This window comes from Cetorhinus maximus, chromosome 24 (assembly GCF_964194155.1).
Source record: "Cetorhinus maximus chromosome 24, sCetMax3.hap1.1, whole genome shotgun sequence".
Classification (NCBI taxonomy): domain Eukaryota; kingdom Metazoa; phylum Chordata; class Chondrichthyes; order Lamniformes; family Cetorhinidae; genus Cetorhinus; species Cetorhinus maximus.
The window spans coordinates 30,507,551-30,531,304 of NC_135902.1; the positions used below are offsets into that span (position 1 = coordinate 30,507,551).

Below are 23,754 nucleotides of genomic sequence, written 5' to 3' on the forward strand. Positions count from 1 at the left end.
AAAGACTTGATGTCCAGTTCCACTAATATGCTGATGACACCCAGCTCTATCTCACCACCACTTCTCTCGACCCTGCCACTGCCTCTGTTGCCAGTCTTCTTGTTTGACATCCAGTCCTAAATGAGCCGCAATTTCAAACCACAAACTCCATTTCTTTTCCATTGATTCCAGTGCCTTCCCAGGCCATTGTTTTGTGTTGAACCAGACTGTTTGTCACCTCAATGTCTATTTTAACCCTAACCTGAGCTCTAAACCCATATATTCTTCATAAAGACTAGCTAGTTACATACTCATTCCGTTGCCTGTTTCCGCCCTGCCGTAGCCTGTCAGCTGCTTAATACTTCATCCTGACTTGATTATTCGCATCCTCCACCCTTCATAAACTTGAGTTCATCAAAAATTCTGCTGCCAGTACCTCAAGCGACATCAAATCCCATTCACCCATCACATTTGCTGACCTGCATGGTTCTCTGTCCAGCAACACCACCAATTTAAAGTTCTCATTATTTTGTTCATATCCTTCCATGGCCTCCCTATCTCTGATCTCCAACCATCAGAACTGCATGTTCCTCCAACTCTGGTCCGTTATTCATCCCTACTACTTTTGTAACATCATTCACAACTGTGCACTCCCCTGCCTCGGCCCTAATCTCTGAATTTCCCCTCCGTACCCATCGCTGTCATCATTTAAGACCCACCTTAAACCCTGTCTCTTGGTCCAAGGTTTTAGTCACCGTTCCTAATATCTTCTTCTATGACTCTGCAAATTTTGACTCAGTTGAAACACCTTGAGGTGGTTTCCGTACATTAAAGTTGCTATATAAATGCAAATTGTTGTGAAGTTGGATGATGGATAGAAATGGGTTCTAAATGTGGCAGCCTCATTTGGACAACTAACATTTTACATCTTGCCCCATCTGTGCCCTCACTCCCTCTTTCCTTGGTTCAGTGACACAAGTTGATAAGCCTTCTCGGAACAATGAATTCCTTTGGGAATCTGGTATGTTTGTATTTGGGTGGGGTGATACAACTTTAGTTTCCTCTGTTGCAGTGATCCCCATGATAGGGCCCAGCTGGGTGTGTCCAACTGCTGTCGATTTCAAAATTTGTATTTTCTTAGTCTATAGCAACTCTATCACCATTCTTTAGCTATCATCCTTAGAGATCACTTGCATTAGAAAATTATAATAGTTAAATTTCTGTATCTTTTTCCTCACCAATGTTTCATTCCATTATTTTCTGTTTGAGGGGTTTCACTGCTTACTGGAGTACACCTTGATAAGCATTAGTTGTCCTCAAGAATTTTACAGCACAGCAATTGGCCATTCAGCCAAACAGCTTAATGCCAGTGTTGATGCTGGATACCAACCTCCCAGGTAAAGCTTATTATCATGAACCAGCCCCTGCCCCAGCAAAAAATGGCTAATCCGGCACTGACTGGGGCTTAGTCCTGGCATGAACTTCTACACTCCTCATTGAACCAGGGTTGGTCACCAGGCTTGATGGAGATGTGAAGGATATGCTGAGCCTTGAGATTACAGATTGTGGTGTGTGCGATTATAGTTATTGTGGTCCATGACACAATGGAGGGTGTTCTCAGTGTAAAGATAGCTGGCCTTCCAAAGGAATTGTGCAGTGGTCTCTCCTCCAAAGCTGACATGGACAAATCTGCAACAGATAGACTGGTAAAGGTGAGGCCATGTAGGTTATTCCCATATGTAGGTTCTCTAACCACTTTTTGCAATCCTAATCTGGCAGCTACGTACTTCAAGATCCAGTCAGTGTTGATACTATGGAGCCACTCTTCTTGATGGACATTCAATTTCATCACCCAGAGTATGTGATGTGCTCTTGCCAACTTTTTTTTAATAGGGAGGAGTAGCGATTCATCAAGTGAAAGAGGGTGGTAGCTGGTAATTTGCAGGAGGTTTCCTTCCCCCATTTGATCTAAAATGTTGAGGACTCTCACGGACACTCCCCTGACTGCATATCACTGCCACCATTTCTATGGGTCTGTCCTGCCAGTGGGACAGAACCATTGTTTCCTCTAAGCTGCATGGCCATGCCATGGTCCCTTTATGATGTGTGGCCACATGGCAGTCTTAAAGCGACTGTGCAGTGCAACAAACTGGCTACGCACAGCAAAGGAAAATTAGAGGGGATATTGGACAGTATATATTTCCAAATTTTTGTAATCTGAATTTAAATTCTCAAACTTCTATAATGTGATTTGAACTTTCATTCTCGGAATTATTTGTCTAGGCCTCTGGTTTACTAGCTTAGTAGCATAACCACTTCACTACTTTATCCAATTGATTAAGCATTTTCCATAAATTAACTGGAAGCTTTTTAAAAGCTCGCCTGTTATAATGTGCAAAAACAAATGCGGTAAACTCAAAATATAATAATTTTTATTCGCTGCTTTCATTTGGTAGTAACCCAGTAGACTAGCTAACGAACCTGGGATCTTCCTTATCTATATGACTCACCATATCTGGTAGTGTACTTACCTGCCATGCCATTAAAGGAGATATGAATTTCAATCTTAATTTTACATTACCAATTGTGCACAGTGTCACAAAATATTAGAGCAGTTAGTACAAACAAAAACATTTAACTTAGGTTCTATGATTATCTGTAGTTGAAAAAGATTCTTTAATCTAGTGATCTATTTTAATACAGATTTGCACATTAATAAATTCTAGTGAGTAGTTTTAATAAATTGGTAACAATCTATACTGGTGATTATTGAAACCAATGTCGCAGTGTCTCTATACTTTTAATTAGATGCTCTAGTTTTTGCATGATTTGAAAACTGAATTAACAAGCTGGTGGTTTGTAATGTCATTAAAGGCCAGCTAAAAGGGTTTTTGTACAAATTTAAAATCAACAAAACAGTTGGTTCGAAAGAGGATACTGCAGTTGGGTGTTTTGGTGTAATTACACCCACTTTCCATGCAGAACAAGATTGGAAGAGGCTTTGGCAATTCAATCAGGAGTCCGTGGTTCCCGGTCTTAGGAGATATCAAGTGGAAAAATTATGTATCTTAAAAAATTAAGCTCAGATGCAAGATAATTTATGAACAATAGCCAAATTGTATATTAACCTATGAGCGGTAATAAATTGATCACAAGCACTGCAATCCAATATTATTAGCTTGGTGCAGTAATGAATTGCAGGAGATGGGAGGAAAATATATGCGTTAAAATATGCATATAAAAATTGCACGGAAATTGCAAGAAACAATATAACAAAAATGTTTTTTTAAATGCTTGGAGGATAAATGATAACTTCAAGGTCCCTGTTGTTTTCATTGAGAGATATCTATCAAAAGTAAGAAATCCATAATTTCTAACTAGAAATCAGTATTGTACTTTTAAACAAGTCGGAGATATTTTTATGTTGCCTGAGCTACCTCACTGCAATGGCTCAATCTGGATTTCCAAGTTGCCAAAGTCAACCTGATTTATGTTGAATATATATTTCCTTTTGTTGCAGGACAATGTAGAAAGGATAGATGCCCTCCATACATCGGTTGAAGAATTCATTGAGAAATATGAAAAACCATATAAGCCAGTGGTGGTGTTAAATGCTGAACATGGGTGGGCAGCACATGAAAAGTGGACGCTGGAGCGATTAAAGCGCAAGTATAGAAATCAGAAATTTAAATGTGGGGAAGACAATGATGGCTACTCTGTTAAAATGAAAATGAAGTATTATGCTGACTACATGGAAACGACGAAAGATGATAGCCCTCTTTACATTTTTGATAGCAGCTACGGGGAACACCCTAAAAGGAAGAAACTGTTAGAGGATTATGAAGTGCCAAAATATTTTAAGGATGATTTATTCCAGTTTGCAGGGGAAAAGCGGAGACCTCCATACAGGTAACAGCACTTAAAATGATTAATTGTTGGAAAGCTGTAATGTAGATCAGTGTGTACAGAGTGTCTTCTGTTGTACCCCACAGCTTTCATGGTGAATTTCTAGTATGACAGAGCAAGCCTTAGTTGGAGAGTTCCTTTGGAGCCCTGGAGATCGACATTGCATTCAACCAAAAGTAAAATAATGAGCTGTGTTAAATGTAGGACAGTAGATGCTTGTGTAGCACATCATCCACCCAGCTGAGTAGTTAATAAATCTTCTCTTTTATCAGACAAATCAGAAAACTGTCTCTTTTTAGCCCTATCCTTAGCAAGTTATGCAACATGCGCTGGATTGTGCCAGAAATGTTTAAAAAAACAGTCACAATGATGGAACTATTCAAAAGAATGCCATTCTAGTACCTTGATCAAAGTAATCAATAAAATTGACACATTTAGAAAACGTACAAAGAATCAAGCTGATTTTAGTAAAGGGGTCAAGAATTTGTAGATCATCTTCCAAATCTCTTTTTTCAAGGGTCCCATTATATTTCTGTTGATCCCATTTGAATCAGCTTAGCTGCCCTGATACAACAGTATAAAACATATTGGATCATTCATTGTGATCATATAAACAGGTTTGTCTTAAGAAATGTTTTCTTGCTGGGGTTGTTTTTTTGTAAATTTTGTGTTCAGCAAGCTGAGAGATGCTAGAGAAAGGAATTCTTCAATTTCAAGCATGCCATGCCAGTATCAAGAGTTTCAAGGCTAGGTTATCATGTGGTTAAATGCAGAGAAACTTTCCTCTACTCTGTCCCAAAAATATGCCTAAAACCTCAACCTAAGAAGATCATGTTTTTCTGCACCTTTGTGACAATTTCATTTCCCTCACCAGCTATTCTGTTGTTTGTTGGCCCTTGTTTTGAAATTTGATCAAGAGTAGCCTAACCCATTTCACAAAGGATCCTTATAGTAGTTAAGTCTTTTTCTGAACCGAGGTTGCAACAGAATCTAACGCACTGCCACCCAGTCCTGGATAACTCATTATAAGTGTACGTGATTGAACTCTAAGTACTTTATGGAATTGTTCAGAATTATTTTCATAAGAACAGGAAACAACTTGGATTTACATAGAATCTTTAGGAAAGAATCCCAGAGCATTTCACATAAGAGAAAACGTGAGTTTAGAGAGATCTGAATGAATCAATTGTTTGAAAGCCTCCTCAAAACTTATCTTTTTGAAAAGAGAGAAAAGTAGGAGCAAATGGATTTAAAGAGTGAGCTCCAGAGAGAAAGGTAGTGAAATTTGAAGGCTTTGATACTGAAAGAAGAATGACAGGCAAATGTAGAAGGAATGAGTTAAAAAACTGTAGGACACAGAGTGGTGAGGTAGAGGTACAAGGCCATTCTAGGATTTATGAACAGGACAAGCAATTTGAGCTTCATGTATTGGGACAAGGAGCAAGTGGATGTTGACAGGGTTGATGAGCAAGTGGGATTTAGTGCAGGATGGGATGTGAACAGTAAAGGTTCAAATACTTAAGATATCCTGGTTAAGATGAGTTAATTTTCCCTCCACATTCTTATAGGATTTTTAAATTTTCAGCATTTTTCACAGTGCAGATGCATATGTTTGATTGGGTGCAGAGAGTAAAGGGATTGAAATTACTTTCTGAATCACTGCTTAGGTTTTTATTTGAAGAGGAAAACAAGGGCATTGTGCCTGAATAGGAAGAATATTACTAACAAGTGTGTTGTATATAGCAGATCAGCACTGACGAAAGTTTAGTATTTAATTGGGAATTATTTTCACGTTTATTCTTCTACAATGTTTTATTTTTTTAGATGGTTTGTCATGGGCCCACCAAGATCTGGGACTGGAGTCCATATTGATCCTTTAGGAACAAGTGCGTGGAATGCTCTAGTTCAAGGTCACAAGCGTTGGTGTTTGTTTCCTACAAATACACCTCGTGAACTTATCAAGATTACCAGGGAAGAAGGTGGAAATCAACAAGATGAGGCCATCACATGGTTTGTCATTGTCTACCCTCGCACACAACATCCGACCTGGCCTCAGGAGTTTAAACCCTTAGAAATCCTTCAGAAGCCAGGAGAGACTGTCTTTGTGCCAGGTGATTTTTTTAAAAATAGAAAAAGTTTACTTACACAGGGCTTTGTTAAAGGGGATCATTGTTGTTGGAAAGTCATTGACAATACTCTAGTATTGCTCAACATTTGACACGAAGGTATAATTTCTGTTTGAAAACTGATATCGTTACTTATAGGTGACACAAAATGACAAACCTCTGCACTTCTCTAATCCAAACAAAGGTGACAATTTTCTCATTTTTAAAAATTACCTCAGAGGTAAAAAATTACCTTACATTTATTAAATCATTCTGGTGGTCGGCTTCTCGCTGTATATACTGTCACCCAAAATCTGCAAGGCTCTACATATTTTGATCATGCTTCCTATTGAAGGATTTAGGCCAATTTGTTTACAGTTAGAAGCCTCTAATATTGTTCTTTGATGGGTTGTCAGCAGTCATCTGTCTTTTAATAGGGGTCAGAGGAACCCTTATATTTCAAAAAATGGGTCTCAACACTCATTCATTACACAGTTTTTTGCCTTGCAAATATTCCTTCTACTCCATTGGAGCCAGTTGCCTTCTGGTATCTGACTCAAATGCTTATTGTTAAATGTGATCTTTGTGCGAGAACAGACAAGTCTCATCCAATTTTTGCCTGATACCCAAATACAGCCAGTTTTTCTCTAAGCAATCTAGAGCTATAGGCCAGAAATTTTCCCGTCGGTGAGTTGGGGGCGGGGCCCACTCGCCGACACGGGATGACGTCGGGGGTTCCCCCTGACGTCATCCCGCCCCATTTAAATATTCAGGAAGGCGAGCGGACAGCAAAATCAGCTGTCTGCCTACCAACCTGTCAATGGTCAATTGAAGCCATTGACAGAGTAGTTCACCCAATTAAAGGCCCTGCCCGTCCAACCTTAAGGTTGGCGGGCAGGCCAGGAGCCCCAGTGGGCTTCTGAAAAAACATGAAACCTCATCCACTGGCGGGATGAGGTTTCATGTCTGTTTTTAAAAAGTTTAATAAAGTTTTAGTCATATTTATTAACATGTCCCATCTCGTGTGACATTGTCACATGAGGGGGACATGTTAATAATTTTTTAATTTTTCTATTTTTGATGTTTATAAAGTTTTCGCTGATCTCCCTGAGACAGCACTTAGTCGCAGGGAGATGTGTGCTCTTTGGTGCAAAAGAGCGCACTTTGACAGTTGGGGAATCCCTCCCCCCTCCTGCACAGGAAACGCATAGCGCTTCCTGTCGGGCAGCCTGCCATTGAGACTCTGCTGTGGGCAGAACTGATGGACGCTGGATGTGTTGTTGCAACTGAGATTATTCATGGGTCTCATATGGTTGAAAGTGGGGGAATCGTCAGAATGTGCATAAAAGTGTACTATTCTGGCCACAGGGGAACACATGGTGCAAATACTAGTGTGGGAGACGTGGGTTCCGGTTTGTGGGGCATTGGCACCAATACTGGGGAAAGTGGGGGCTGTACCATTGGGACAGTCTACACCTGAACTGTGCTAGGACCAGTGTTCTTGCGAACCACAACTAGGGAAGTTGAAAGGGTTTTAAACTAAATAGTGTGGGCAACGGATCAAATGTGGAAAGATGTAGTATATCACAGAGTCGAGACAAGGTAAGAGAGGAAAATAGTAATATGGGAAATGAGGGCTGGAGAATGGTGGGAAAGGATGGAGAGAAAGAAACCTAACAATGCACCAAGAATCAAGACTAGATGTCACAAAGATAACAAAAAGACAAAACTAAAGGCTCTGTATCTGAATGTACATAGCATTCATAACAAAGTAAATGAATTGATAGCGCACATTGAAGTAAATAAACATGATCTGATAGCCATTACTGAGACGTGGCTGCAGGATGACAAGGATTGGGTCCTGAATTATGAAGAGTATATGACCTTCAAGAAGGGTAGGAAGCTAGGTAAAGGTGGAGGGGTAGCATTGTTAATCAAGGATGGCATTTGTGCAATAGTTAGAGATTACCCTGATTCAGGACATCAGGATGTAGAATCAGTTTGACTGGAGATGAGATGTAGTAGGGGAAAGAAGTCACTGATGGGAGTGGTCTATAGGCCCCCTAACAGTAACCACAATGTAGGACAAAGTATACAAGAAGAAATATTTGGTGCTTGTGATAAAGGGTTGGCAATAATCATTGGTGACTTTAATCTACATATAAACTGGGAAAATCAGATTGGCAGTCGCAGCCTGGATGAGGAGTTAACATAAGAACTAGGAGCAGGAGTAGGCAATTCAGCCCCTCGAGCCTGCCCCGCCATTCAATACGATCCTGGCTGATCTCATTTCGTCCTCAACTCCAATTTCCCGCCCTCTCCCCATAGCCTTTCAGCCCGTTACTAATTAAAAATCTGCCTATCGCCTCCTTAAATTTACTCAGTGTCCTGGCATCCACTGCGTTCTGAGGTAGTGAATTCCACAGATTCACGACCCTTTGAGAAAAGTAATTCCTCCTCATCTCTGATTTAAATCTACCCACCTTAGCCTAAAACTATGGCCGCTTGTTCTAGAATGCCCCACAAAGGGAAATATCCGCTCCATGTCTACTTTGTCTATCCCCTTTAGCATCTTCTATACTTCAATTAGATCTCCTCTCATCCTTCTAAACTCTAGCGAGTATAGGCCTAAACTGCTCAATCTCTCCTCATAAGACAAGCCCCCCCATCTCTGGAATCAATCTACAGTTCATAGAATCATTTCAAGATAGCTTCTGAGAGCTAGTTATATTAGACTTGGGATTGTGCAATGTGACAAGATTAATTAAAGGCACTCCTAGGTAGCAGTGACTACAATACGATTGAATTTTACATCCAGTATGAAAGGGAGAAGATTGGGTCTAAGACTAGTATTTTAAACTTAAAGGCAACTATGTGGGCATGAAAGCTGAGCTAGCTGATTTTAACTGGGATACTAGCCTAGGGGATAGATCAATAGAGAAACAGTGGCAGACATTTAAGAGGATCTTTCAGGATACTTAGAATAAGTATATTCCTACCATAAAGAAAAATCCTAAAGGGAGGACCTGCCATCCGTCGTTAACTGAAGAAGTTAGGGAAAGCATCAAACTTAAGGAAAAAGCATATAACTGCGCAAAGGCGAGTGGCAGGTTAGATGATTGGTCAGAATATAAAGAATGGCAGAGAATGTCTAAAAAGTTAATCAGGATAAAGAAATTAGAGTATGAAAAGGAGCTAACTAGAAATGTAAAAATGGATAGCAAGAGTTTCTACAGGTATTTAAACAAAAAGAGTAGGTAAAGTGAGTGTCGGTCCTTTAGAGAGTGAGAATGGGGAGTTAATAGTAGATAATAAGGAAATGGTGGATGAAATTAACAAATATTTTGCCGCTGTCTTCACGACAGAGGATTTAAAAAACATTCCAGTAATACCTATAAATCAGGAGGTGGAGGGGAGAGAGGAATTTGGTGAAATTACAATCACTAGGGAAGCAGTACTGAGCAAACTGATGAGCTGCCGGCTGACAAGTCTCCGGGGCCAGATGGGCTTTACCCTCGGATCTTAAAAGAGGTGGCTAATGAGGTAGTAGATGCGTTGGTGTTAATCTTCCAAAGCTCCCTAGATTCAGGAAAGGCTGCTTCAGACTAGAAAGTAACAAATATAACCCCTCTATTCAAGAAGGGGGAGAGGCAGGAAACTCTAGGCCAGTTAGCATGACATCTGTCATGCAGAAGGTGTTGGAGTCGATATTAAAGAGCTTATAGCTGGGCTGTTAGAGAAACATAAGGTAATCGGGAAGAGTCAGCATGTTTTTGTGAAATGGTTAACCAATTAATTAGAGTTCTTTGAAGCAGTAACATGTGCTGTGGATAAAGGGGAACCTGTTGACGTACTGTACTTAGTTTTCCAGAAGGCATTTGATAAGGTGCCACATCACGTCATTGCGGAAGATAAACGCTCGTGGTGTAAGGGGTAACATAATAGGATAGAGGATTAACTGGCTGGCAGAAAACAGTGTGTGCATTAATGGGTCTTTGTCTGATTGGCAGGATGTGACGAGTGGAGTCCCACAGGGGTCTGTGCTAGGGCCTCAACTTTTTACAATTTGCCTCAATGACTTAGATGAGGGGAGCGAAGGCATGGTAGCTAAATTTGCAGACGACACAAAGATCGGTAGGAAAGTATGTTGTGAAGAAGACAAGGAGTTTGATATAGATGAGTGAGCAGGCAAAAATCTGGCAGATGGAATATAAAATGGGAAAATGTGATGATGTTCACATTGGTAGGAAGAATAAAAAAGCAGAGTATTACTTAAATGGAGCACGACTGCAGAATTCAGAGGTGCAGAGGGATCTAGGTGTTCTTGTGCATGAGTCACAAAAAGTTAGTTTTCAGGTACAGCATGTAATCAAGAAGACTATGGAATACTATCCTTTATTACAAGAGAAATTGAACATAAAAGTAAGGATGTTATACTTCAGTTATACGGGGCATTGGTGAGACCGCATCTCGAATACTGTGTGCAGTTTTCGTCTCCTTATTTAAGGAAGGATGTAAATGTGTTGGAGGCGGTTCCCAGGAGGTTTACTAGACTGCTACCTGGAATGAGTGGGTTGTCTTGTGAGGACAGGTTGAACAGGCTGGGCTTGTTTCCACTGGAGCTTAGAAGAGTGAGGAGTGACTTGATTGAGGTATATAAGATTGTAAATGATCTTAACAAGGTGTACGTGGGAAGGATGGAATAATCTTGACAAGCTGTACGTGGGAAGGATGTTTCCTCTTGTGGGTGAGTCAGGAACTAGGGGTCACTTTTAAATTTAGGGGTTGCCCTTGTCGGACAGAGATGAGGAGAAATTTTTTTCTCTCAGAGGGTTGTGTGACTTTGGAACTCCCTGCCTTAGAAGACAGTGGAAACAGGGTCACTGAATATTTTTAAGGCAGATGTTGATAGATTCTTGTTAGGCAAGGGAATCAAAGGTTATTGGGGGTAGATGGGAATGTGGAATTCGAAACACAAACAGATCAGCCATGATCTTATTGAATAGCAGAGCAGGCTTGATGGGCCGAATGGCCTACTCCTGCTCCTATTTCGTATGTTTGTATGTTCTTCTGGGAAGGTGAAATAGTTCTGCAGTATATTTGAAGAAGAATTTAAAATTGATCTTTGTGCTCTCCACTGCATTGAATGCACAACCTGGATGCTTCTTAATCCTCATCTTTAGGTTTGGGCTTTCACTATTGATGTGAACAAGTTGCACATGGCTGTGATATGTGAATTTTCATACCAAGGACTTAATAGCCTTCAGGATATTGGCTTGCTTTGAGTTTTAGATGTTATAGGCTCTTGAGGTTAGAAGATTTGGATTCTTCATTTGAAGCTAAATTGTGTTGAGAAAGCTAACATTTTTCAACAAGCTTTAGCAACACCATGATTTGATTATGTGCATGTTTTACAAGTAGGGATTTAACATGTGGATTTCACACCTGACAAAGGAAAAGTCCCACAAGGAAAGGTGATGGCCCTTTAAGTGATGATTAACCACTTTATTAGTGGTAATGTCCTGTATATCAATGAGAACATTATTATAAAATATCACATATAAAACATTGGAAAGCTAGTGAATGCTTTGAAATAGTACAACAGTAATTATTCATGACTCTAAGTGCTGTCCAATAGCAAGTCAATAAATTCCATGGTGAAATGATTGGCCAGCTTTCTCTGTGTAAATTAGGATGGATAATGTTGCTGCTAGGGAATTGTGCTGACACTTGAAATCTATTATATTTTTATACTTTGCAAAGCCTTGCAGAGCAAGAAGGATAGTGAAATTAGGCTAGATGGTTTTAGTGGAGAAAAACATTTAACAGCTTTGATGGGCTGAATGATCTGTGAATCAGAAAAGATGGGACTATTTTCGCCTAGTTATGCTTGCACTTAGGAGCATGGGTCAGAATTGAGTTCCGGCTTTCTCCAATCCAGTTCTCTGTCAGTCAATAATTAAACTTGTTTAAATGTATGTTAAATTGATTGAGATTTAGAAATGGATTCCTTACATAGAATTCTTCTTGTCTTTCAGGTGGATGGTGGCATGTAGTACTCAATATGGATCACACTATTGCTGTTACTCAGAACTTTGCCAGTGCAACCAACTTTCCTGTTGTATGGCATAAAACGGTTAGGGGACGTCCTAAACTATCCAGAAAGTGGTACAGGTAATCTCAACATGAGATAATTATTTTCTGGGGAGCAGCAGGCTATTGGTATTGAGATATAGTTTACAGCAGGTCAGTAATGGTGCATTTATATGAGCTAAGACATAGTATTGATGGGGAAATAGCCTTTCCTTTGTTTATATTTCAGCTTCGATGTGATGCATGTTGCTTGAAGGCAGTAAGTAGTTGAATCATACAGACCAGACAAATTCCAGTCTTGATTTTATGCTGAGTTACTTGATTTCAACCAGGGAGCTGTGGTTGGTCTTGGTAACTATGAATCAGGGATTGCCCTTTGCAGGAAGCACGTGTGTGGACATTGGGTAAGGACAAGATTAGGTTTGGTTCTGATCCCCCATTGCTGATAGTCTTTTGTCAGTGCTCATGTATAATGAATAGCCACTTGGACAAAGCGCCTTATTTCCTGCGAAAGAAACAGAGGAGAGAGGGAGCAGAGAGAATTAAAAAACAGGAGAATGAGAATTTTTTGGGACAGGAAATCATTTTACCAAAAAACTAATTCCTTGTTCAGACCATTAGCACCTACCCACTTTCATATTATGTCTATTCTCTTCAAAAATTCATCCAAGTGCCTCATCTACCATTTATTCCGTCAACTTCCATGGCCTTTCATGGTAAATTATTCCACAGTTCTTTTACCCTTTAGGTGACAAATTTTGCCACACTTCCCTTCTTACCCTTAACTTTCTCTCCCTTCTGAAATGCTACACTAATTGTGCACCTTTGAGGCATGTTTTAATTTATGGAAGCTTTGCAGTTCTTGTTGACGTGTCAAACCTCATCGAATTGCCTTTGATACTGGCACTGAATACAGAGTGAAAACATGATTTTTCAGTTTACGGGAAATTTACAGGATTAATATCCCTGCCGAGTTCCACCTTTCCTAATTGGATATGGTTTCACAGGTACCTTGTGCTCCACTATAATTTGCTGAAATGACCATCCGCCACGTGTGAATGTAGACAGTGATTGTCAGCAGTGCTGCTCCAGTATACAGGGAGAAGGAGAACCATATTCTCGCGTGACTTACACACATGCAGTTCTTGCAGAGTCCTCAGCAATTTTTCTCTTCCTAACCTTGGGATACCAAGATTGATTAGTGCTTTAACTGTTGCAGAGCTGAGATTGCCTAACTGAGTAAAGACTGGGATTTAGCTTGCAATTTTTCTGTTCTGTATGGCTCAGTTACTCACTGCTTCAATCAGCTAAGCCACTGGGAGAACCTAATTGTTAATGTGTTTCCTGATATTTGCACCCCTTCAGCATGGTGAACAAGTTGCAAAAATTAAATCTGTCAACTCTTCTAATAAACTGGAAATTTTGTAACTAAATATCTTGAAGTTCTTTCAAAAAGAAAATACCCCCAACTTCGTTAACCTATCCTCTTAAATTCAGTTCCAAATATATAGAATTAGTAATTTTTGCTCCTCCCCACCTTCTCAGGTGCAACATTGTCCTTCCTACAATTGGGTGACAGTACACCAGATGGGTGTAGCAAACTTGTTACAAAATTACGAAACCTTGTGAATTGTACTCTGCACCTCAGATAATGTAACCAAGTACCTTAATCACCTTTTTAATTGCTGCTAAGTCTTGGATATCTCTCCATTATCACATTCAAATCACTGTACCACTTAGTGCACACACCCGATTTTAGTTCTTTGTTCTCACACTAATTATTTTATTTGCCCACATTGATATAAATCTGCCACTCTTTGGCCTTGTTATCCAAAAGATTTAGATCTTTCTGAATCTGGCTAAATTTTTCCTCATTATTTGTGCTGCTTCCTTTTTCGTCTCATCTCCAACCGTAATTAAATCATAAAAGTAAAACCCTATACAGATCTTTTTTTGGCTTGAAAAGTTCCTATTTATGGCTATCCTCTGTTGCCTACTTTCAAAACACTTTTAGAACAAGGAATAGATTATTTTTTCCCTCTTGGATCAAGAAACGGAAATAAGATAATTATATAGCAGTACTGGAAGAGGTTTGGGGTCAAGCTGTTCACCTGTCATCTCAGTTGGAAAACACATAGCTCATTCTATTGTTACCCTTTGCATGAGTTGTATACGTGACTTGGCTCTTGAAAGTTGTGTAATTCTTTTGCTGTATTTTGTGGTCAGACCCTCCATATTGAAGAGAACTAAAAATCAGTGGCTAAGTCAAAGTATGTATTGTGGCTTTTTCATAGTATGCCAGATGAAAACTAATTTTCTAATATTTCATCAGCTTATACACATTGTATTCTTGTAAATGGAATAATTTCTACATTCAACATCTGAATAATCTGTTTACAGAGCAAAGAATATGTTTTTAAATAGAAAGTTTTCATATTAACTTCTAATGAGTAATGATATGAAAATTGAAAGATACTTGAATACCCTTTGGTACTTTGCTTTATGAAGTTTCCCGTACACACAGAGATCTTTGTCTGGTTCAGATAATCTAGAAATTGATAAATATTCTTCTCAATCAGCTACATTTAAACTAATAACTTGCATGTTGTTCCACTTAAAGATCTCTACTAGTGCCTTTGTTGAACCTGCTTTAAAATACAAAAACAGTTCTAGAGAGCCTTAAACCTCCAAATTTTTGTCCCTTTGCTTGGTACTTTTTTTCCTTTGATAGTGCAGCTGACATCAAGAGCTGAGCATTTTGGATATTGAGAGTACCATTTCAATGAACCCTAAAGACTAAGCTTTAAGAAGAAATGTAATTAAATGGAAAAATACCACCCCTCGTAAATACTTATCATAGAGTTTGTGCCCAAGGTGTTTTTGGCTTTTAATCACTTAGCATTTCTTCATTGATCCCTGGAAAAGGGTGCCATGTGGATTAAGTATGCTGTGGATGGTATCAGATGTAGATGTAGAGAAGTCAATCCCTGTTCTCAGATTCTTTGAGTAAGGGTAATGTTGAATACCTTAACCTATTGCATCATATACATGAGTTCTTTTGTTTGAACTGGGGTATAGAATGGATTCACATCAAAATGAAATCTTTAGTTTATATGGGATTTAATGGCTTTAAATGAAACTAAACATAAATAAGTACATTGTGATAACACTAGTTTCAGCTGTGAAATACAGTATGTGCAGCTTTAAAGTTATAGATTATTTAAGTACAAATATTATGTCAGCCCAGATTTTCCAGTTAAAATGCAGTGAAACTGTCAGGGTTTGTTATCATTACTGTTTGAAACTGATAGCAACTTCTGGCATTCAAGCGTACAATTAAACATGGAAATCTAGAAGTTGCTGTCAGTGATTCTCTACTCCTCTAGAGGTTGCGCTGTTGGAAACCCTCAAAGATGGAAATCAATTAGAAATTTCTAATCTGATTGATACTTGGTATGCTAATAGCCTCACTGTAAAAGAAAACCGTTCAAGAAGTTATGTCTTTACAAATAGTCATTTGATAGTACAGAACTTGAGTATTGCTGAAAAAAGAGACATTTATTGTCAAAGCTTTTTGTCTTGCACTCACCAGGACAATTCTCAAGAATATTAAATGCAAAGGGAACAATATTTTATACTGCCTGAGAAGAGACTCTGATTGGTAGAGATGTTGCCTTGGAGAATGCACTGGTTGATGGTGACTAACAGTTTACCAAGCATTATTTGAAATTTAAACGAAGCAGCTTGACTCTGGTTAAGGCATTGTCCTGAGGAATGAACCAGGTGTCACTTATTTTGTTTAGCTGAAACAGGCGCAATGTGTGTACATGTTCTTTTTGTCTGCAAAGAAAAGGGCCCTGTGTATCAATATATGTAGCTCCAGCACACGCAAATAAATCACACTATGAACCCAACTAACAATCTTAATTTGGTTATCAGCGGTACCTAACCAGCCCGTGCTTGCAAAACATTGAAAACACAGTGTCTAACATTAGATGTGATTCCTCAATTGGACAATGTCTGCAATTGCATGACAGTTGCTAAATAATCCTCAGTATGCTAAGAATTATGCTCACAGCCAATTTAAGTGCTGGTTCATTCCTCAAGGCAATGCCTTGACCAATCAGAGTCAAGCTGCCTGGTTTAAATTTCAAACAATGCTTGACAGTTAACTGATAGTCACCATCAACCGGTACATTCTCCGTGGCAACGCCCCACCAAAGTCCACTTGCCAACCAATCAGCACTCTCTTCTCATGCTGTATAAATTGTTGTTCCCTTTACATTTGGCATTCTTTCAAATTGTCCTGATAACAGAATCTTAACGGCACAGAAGGAGGCCATTTGGCCCATCGTGTCTCCATCGGCTCTCAAAATGAGCATTATGCCCTAGTGCCATTGCCCTGCCTTTTCCCCGTACTGCTCCTTGTTTCTATTCAAATAATCATCTAATGCCCTCTTGAATGCCTCGATTGAACCTGCCTCCACCACATTTCGAGGCATTCCAGACCCGAAGCACTTGTGTGAAAAAGCTTTTTCTCGCATCACGTTTGCCCCTTTTGCAAATCACTTTAAATCTGCGCCCTCTCATTCTTGATCCTTTTACGAGTGAGAACAGCTTCTCCCTATCTACTCTGTCCAGCACCCCTCATGATTTTGAAAACTTCTATCAGGTCTCCTGTCAGCTTTCTCCTCTCCAAGGAAAACAGTCCCAACTTCTTCAATCTATCCTCGTAGTTGAAGTTGCTCATTCCTGGGACCATTCTTGTAAACTTCTTCTGCACTCTCTCCAATGTGTTCACATCCTTCCTATAATACGGTGCCCAGAATTGTACACAAGTGCGAGACAGAAAGCTTTTTTTTTCAGCAGTACTCAAGTTATGCCTTGTTAAATGATGTGTAACTGGGTTTCTAGTGGCATATGAAGTCCATATTTACTGCTGAACAGGTTCTCTGGCCTTGAAGAACTAGTTTTATATTTGTGAAACCTCTAATTTCTTTATTCCATGCAAAAAATTCCATAAACTTTAAAAGTTTTTTTTTAAGTTTGATATTTCATCTTTTAATCCATGTGTAAAGCCTAATCTTTATTTCGCTTTCTGTAAAATTATTAGAAGTAAATGATAAAACCTATTTGTCGCTTCCTGGTTTGCAGTCTGCTAAAATTCTTCAATGTGATTGGCTGTTTAGCTAGTCTGATGAAATCACTGCTGGTGGATGCCAAAAATCCCCTGTAGCTGGCAACGGAATTAAATTAACACTGGGGAAGGTGAAATTCACTCCAAAATGGACACTAGGTCCTTATTGTCAGTTTTCAACATGGTCCCTTTGCCACTGACTATAAACTCTGGGCCTTTGTGCCTAGTTTGCTTCACTGAGAAGAACCAAACATTTTCTGCTTTTGTATTCTTGCAGGATTTTGAAGCAAGAACGCCCAGAGCTTGCTGTAGCAGCAGATTTGGTTGACCTGCAAGAGTCCACGGGTATTGCCTCAGACAGCTCAAGTGATTCCTCCAGTTCGTCTAGTTCTAGTTCCTCAGACTCTGATTCAGAGGTGGGAACTTACTTTCCTTTCCTGCAAATAATTGGGTTAAATGTCTCCTGCTTATTTTCATTTATGGTACCATCAGTAAAATTGTAAGAATTTGTAGAAACTGTAAATCTATTTTGAATCATGAATAAATTTGGAAATGGAAAAGCCAAAAGCAAAACTTAGGAGATAAAGAAAATTTGGTTTTGATAACTTGGAAGAATTATAATGTTATGTAAAGGTGCATTATATTGTACAATCCTGCATATCTCACTTGAGGATGTAATGATATATCCTTGCTCCAATCCTATGATTGAGGATTGTACTTGTCCACATTAATAAGTAGCAAAATGCATCTGATCTTCAAAATAACCTTTCTACAGGGGAGCAAATTAATATTTACAAAGAATTGAGGACTTTTGTTTCAAATGCAGAGTGAATTTTCTGCTATAATCTGAACTAAACAGTAATATTGCCATGAGCTGTGCTTGTTCTTGATAGAAAATTTTTAATAAGAAAATTGCCTGAAAAATGACCCCTAGAGATGAAAACAAAATGTCTCTATCCAGAAGTGTGGCAAATTCTAGAAAAGGTGTACAACCAAGAATGGAGAAAGGGAAATAATTGCTGACAAAACAAACTCGAATGGTTGAGAAGGACAAAACATATTAACCTAAGTTTACGGAGGTAGTAAGAGAGAATAATGGTATAAATCATACTAGAGAGTTTGGAGCTGATAGAACAATGTTCAGTTATTAAAACTATAGTGGGTGAATGCCTACTTGATGGAGCAAGAATAAAGTAAGAACCTAGATGGCCTCAATTTATCAAACTGGAGAGGTCTCTCCAGTTCCAAAGAAGAGTCATATTGGACTTGAAACATTAACTCTGTTCTTCTCTCCACCGATGCTGCCAGACCTGCTGAGCTTATCCAGCATTTTCTGTTCAGATTTCAGATTTCAAGCATCCGCAGTATTTCGCTTTCAATTTATTAACAGTATTTAGGTCTTAGATATAACAGGGTATCTAAGAAATCGGGCTGTTGCTTTTATTTTAAATAAATTAGTAGAGGAATATATCTTCACATTGACGAGACCACAATACACAGTCTTCAAATTGCCTGATAATTTTTATAGCAATTAAAAGAAAATTCAAGACAAAAGGAATAGACTGTTTGCGGCCACTAAAGACTGGTGTCATTTTGGCTAGCATGATTTCTGTAGCATCATCGTGTTAAATATCTTTACATGCTAAACAAATGGGAGGATCTGAATGAAATATAAACTGTGGGAGGTTCTGCATTATGTTTTACCAACAATCTCAGACCCCTGCTCAAACATTTGAGAGACTGCTACTGGTACTAAAAGATGTTTCAGAGATTAGAATAAATCAGCCACATTCAGCCAAAGTTGAAGTAAGTAGATGAAGAAACCTTCTCAAAATAGCAGTAAAAGGAGTAAGAGGAAGGGAGACTAATATATTGTAAAATATTAAAATATAAAATTCATTCTGAACAGGATAGGGAAACCAATATATTAGAGGAGCTTATGGTGAGGATGGAGAATGATTTGCAGACAAATAAGGAAAATCAACAATGATACAAATAAACCATAATTAATTTTTCAGTGTTTATGGATTTTAACATACTGAATCAGGGCAAATTGTTAACAGTCTTTATTTTGCATCTGATAGACACAGTATTTGATTTTGAAGTGCTTGACGCTTGCATTCCCCAACATTGACATAATTCACTTTGATCGTTAATAGAAGTCACCTTCTCCCAAAAATACTTAAGGCACTGAAAATAGTTACGCAGTTGTTGTATTGTGTAAAGATGGATGGCATAAAGATTACCTAACATACAATTATATTTAAGAAAGCGAAGGTGGCAAATGGATGTAAGATGTCCATTTATTTTACACTAAGAGATACATAACATAAGAAATAGGGGTAAGAGTAGACTGTATGGCTGGTTGAGTCTGCTGCACCATTCAATACAATCATGGCTTATCTTCAGCCTCAACTCCACTTTCCCGCCCGCTCTCCATATTCCTTGAATCCCTGAGAGGCAACAATCTATCTGTCTCAGCCTTAAATATATCCAACGGTAGAGATAAAAGCAAAATAGTAGTATAGGAGGAATAAAATCAAGGACACCTTTCTAGAATAGGACCCAGGAAGGTGAATGATAGTATTGCACAGGGTGAGCAAGTGATTTTAGTTCATTCGAATTGGAGTTATGGAGTTATAGGCATTGGAATCAGAAGAACATTTCACTCGTAGAAAAGCAAAATACTGCAGATGCTTGAAATCAGAAATAAAAACAGAAAATACTGGAAATACTTAGCAGGACAGGCAGTGTCTGTGGAGAGAGGGGGAAACAGAGCTTCTCCCCCTTTTTACTTTTTACCCATCACTTTCTAACTTTCCCACATGTGATGGAAGGTCATTGACCTGAAACATTGCCTCTGTTTCACTCTCCACAGATGCTATCTGACCTGCTGTAGTATTTCCAGCATTTCAGTTTTTATTTGATATTTCACTTGTATTTTATTCTGATTTAGATTTTTCCACATTTTTTTCTTTTACTTCCTTTTCTTCAAATTTGTCCTGAACCATAGAGAAAGGGAGAGAAGAGACCAGAAAAAATGAATAAAGACACAGAGAGATTTCTAGAAAGAATAAAACGAAGCACAGTGGAAAATATAATTAGAGCAACAGTACATAGGGGGAAGGTCAAGAAAATGGCTAGAGGAAATGCAAATCATCTGCAAGACAAACAGCTGAGACACACTTTAAGACTGAAACAGTTGTTCATCTCACATCTCAAAAAAGAGCTGCAGCCGGAGCTGACCAGATAAAGCTTCATCCAAGATAGCAGCTAGGATGGAAAACAATTTTTTTTAAAGCTGCAGTTTAGTTTTGAGGGAAGGCAATGGCTTAGTGGTATTGTTGCTGCACTAGTAATCCAGAGACCCAGGGTAATGCTCTGGGGACATGGGTTCGAATCCCGTCATGACAGATGGTAGAACTTGAATTCAATAAAAAATCTGGATTTCAAAGTTTAATAATGACCATGAAACCATTGCCGATTGTCAGAAAAACCCATCTGGCTCACTAATGTCAGGTTCACGAATAAAGGACTAATGTCCTTTAGGGAAGGAAATCTGCTGTCCTTACCTGGTCTGGCCTACATGTGACTCCAGGCCCACAGCAATGTGGTTGACTCTTAAATGCCCTCTGAGCAAGGGCAATTAGGGATGGGCAATAAATGCTGGCCTAGCCAGTGACGCCCACATTCCATAAATTAATTTTTTAAAAGTTCAGCAACTTAGTGGTTATATATAATTCATTTGGAAATAAACATTTTTTTTAAACAGTAACCGTTTCTATAAGAAATCAACTTAATCATCCTGAATTTTGTGCGCAACCAACAATAAGAGAAAGTAATACCTGATCGACTTTGACAGCCTCCAGTCCCATTTACTAACTTGTGATTTCATAAATAAATTATTGATTTAACTGGTTCATATCATTAACCTCTAATCCTAGTAAAAGAATGATTTTTGTTTTCTGAAATGCTAAAAAGCTGCATCATGGATTGGAAAGCTGACTGAGCTTAGTGCATGAGCAGTTGCCATGAATGTGTCTTCAACTTCATTCTTTCCCAGAACTATAGAGCTCTTCACCACACCCACACCACCCCCTCCATCGATAAGTAGACCTTTAGACAGCTAACCTGTATAACTCACTCATGAGTAATTACCTCCAGATTTCATGATTTAGCTAACTCTAGACCTCCCAAGGAAAACTTATCTGCACAAATTGTAACAGACATCCATTCCATCCCATGTTTGATCTCTGTTTATATTTGTTACACAAATCACTAAAGTTACACATGTTCAATGTTGTCCAAGTCACACATTTCCTTCAACAGGCGTTCCTTGCAGATGATAAGACATCTGGAACAGAACATAATTCATCTCTGCCAACCCCCACCTCTCACTCATATACAGTCTACTGTTCTAACTGTCCTGTATTACTGAGCAGCCAACACTCCTAGATCCCTCTGCATTTCAGAGCCCTGCAACCTCTCACCATTTAGAGAATATGCTCCTTTTTTACTTTTCCTGTCAAAATGGATAATTTCATACTTTCTCACATTATACTCCATTTGCCAGGCCTTTGCCCGCTCACTTAACCTATCTATATCCCTTTGTAGCTTCCTTGTGTCCTCTTCGCATTTACTATCCTACCTATCTTTGTGTCATCAGTAAATTTAGCAACCATACCTTCGATCTCTTCATCCAAGTCATTTATATAAATTGTACACAGTTGAGGCCCGAGCCCTGATCCCTGTGGCACACCACTTGTTACATCTTGCCAACCAGTAGAAGACTCATTTATGCCTACCCTCTGCTTCCTGTTAGCTAGCCAATTGTCTATACATGCCAATATGTTACCCCCTACACCATGAGCTTCTATTTTTCGCAATAACCTTTGATGTGGCACCTTATCAAATGCCTTCAGGAAATTTAAATACAGCACATCCATCGGTTCCCCTTTATCAACAGTTCTTCAAAGAACTCCAATAAATTGGTTAAATATGATTTCCCTTTCACAAAACCGTGTTGACTTTGTCTGATTACCCTGATTTTTTCCAAGTGCCCTGTTATAACATATTTAATAATAACTTCTAACATTTTCCTTGTGACAGATGTTAAGCCTACTGGCCTGTAGTTTCCTGCTTTCTGTCTCCTTCCCTTTTTGAATAAAGAGGTTACATTTACTATTAACAGGAATTTTGCAAAATTAAAACCAACGCTTTAATTATCTCACTAGCCACTTCTTTTAAGATCCTAGGATGAAGTCCAACAGGACCTCGTGGCTTGTTGGCCCGCAACCCCAACAATTTCCTCAGTACCACTTCCCTGGTGATTGTACTTTTCCCGAGTTACTCCCTCCCTTCCATTTCCTGATTTACAACTATTTCTGGGATGTTACTTGAATCCTCTCTAGTGAATTTATGGACAGAAGAATCTGCAACAGGTCAATTGGTAAGGACGAGGCCAAATTGTTTTTTCTGCCTTATTGGTTCCCTCACCACCTTCCGCAGGCCCAGTCTAGCAGCTGTGTCCTTTAGGACTCAGCCAGTAATGGTACCACCGAGCCACTCTTAGTGATGGACCTTGAAGTCCCCTACCCAGAGTACATTCTGCGCCCTTGCCACCCTCAGTGCTTCTTCCAAATGGTGTTTGACATGGAGGAGTACTGATTCATTAGATGAGGAGGGAGAGGTAGGTGGTTATCTGCAGGAGGTTTTTTTGTCCATCTTTGACCTGATGCCATGGGATTTCATGGGGTCCAGAGCTGATGTTGAGGATTCCTAGGGCAACTCCCTCCTGACTGAATAACACTGTGCTGCCACTTCTGGTGGGGTCTGTCCTGTCAGTGGGACAAGAAAACCCAGGGATGGTGATGGTGGTGCCTGGGGCATTATATGGTATGATTCCGTGAGTATGACTATGTCAGGCTGTTGCTTGTCTAATCTGTGGGACAGCTCTCCAAGATTGGTACAAGCCCCCAGATGTTAGTAAGGAGGACTTTGCAGGGTCAAGAGGGCTCAGTGTGCCGTTGTTGTTTCCAGTGCCTAGGTCAGATGGTCTGTCCAGTTTCATTCGTTTTAGACTCAGAAGTGGCGTGTTAGACCATTCCAGAGAGCATTTAAGAGTCATTCACATTGCTATGGGTCTGGAGTCACATGTGGGCCTAACTAGATAAGGACAGCAGATTTCCTTCCCGAAAGGACATTAATGAACCAGATGGATTTTTATGACAATCAACAATGATTTCGTGGTCACGATTGTTGAGATTAGCTTTCAATTTCACATTTATTAATTGAATTTAAATTCCACCACCTGCCATGGATTTGAACCCATGTCCCCAGAGCATTAGCCTGGGCCTCTGGATTGCTAGTCTAGTGACATTACCACTATGTCACCACCTCCTCCTGTAAGGCATGGTATATAGGTTTCCAAACTGTGGTCCATGAGATAACCTGGAGACTTGAGGACATCAGATCTTTGTCAGGAGATTTGTGCATTTTTCTGCATGTGCTTTCTTTCTATCATGCTGTATATTG

At 39.2% G+C, this 23,754-nt stretch overlaps 1 protein-coding gene across 2 annotated transcripts in view; it reads left to right on the forward strand.

Annotated features, from left to right (window-relative positions):
* The window catches only part of jmjd6 (jumonji domain containing 6, arginine demethylase and lysine hydroxylase), a 40,683-nt gene that overhangs the window by 7,869 nt on the left and 9,060 nt on the right, over window positions 1-23,754 (forward strand). The window contains exons 2-6 of one of the 2 annotated variants that reach the window (XM_078570940.1): window positions 1,485-1,691; window positions 3,500-3,888; window positions 5,710-5,996; window positions 12,029-12,164; window positions 17,498-17,636. In XM_078570940.1, the coding sequence (XP_078427066.1) occupies window positions 1,584-1,691; window positions 3,500-3,888; window positions 5,710-5,996; window positions 12,029-12,164; window positions 17,498-17,636 (1,059 nt within the window). In that variant the 5' untranslated portion in view covers window positions 1,485-1,583. The remainder of the gene's footprint in view (window positions 1-1,484; window positions 1,692-3,499; window positions 3,889-5,709; window positions 5,997-12,028; window positions 12,165-17,497; window positions 17,637-23,754) is intronic. The other variant, XM_078570939.1, reaches the window with a different exon arrangement.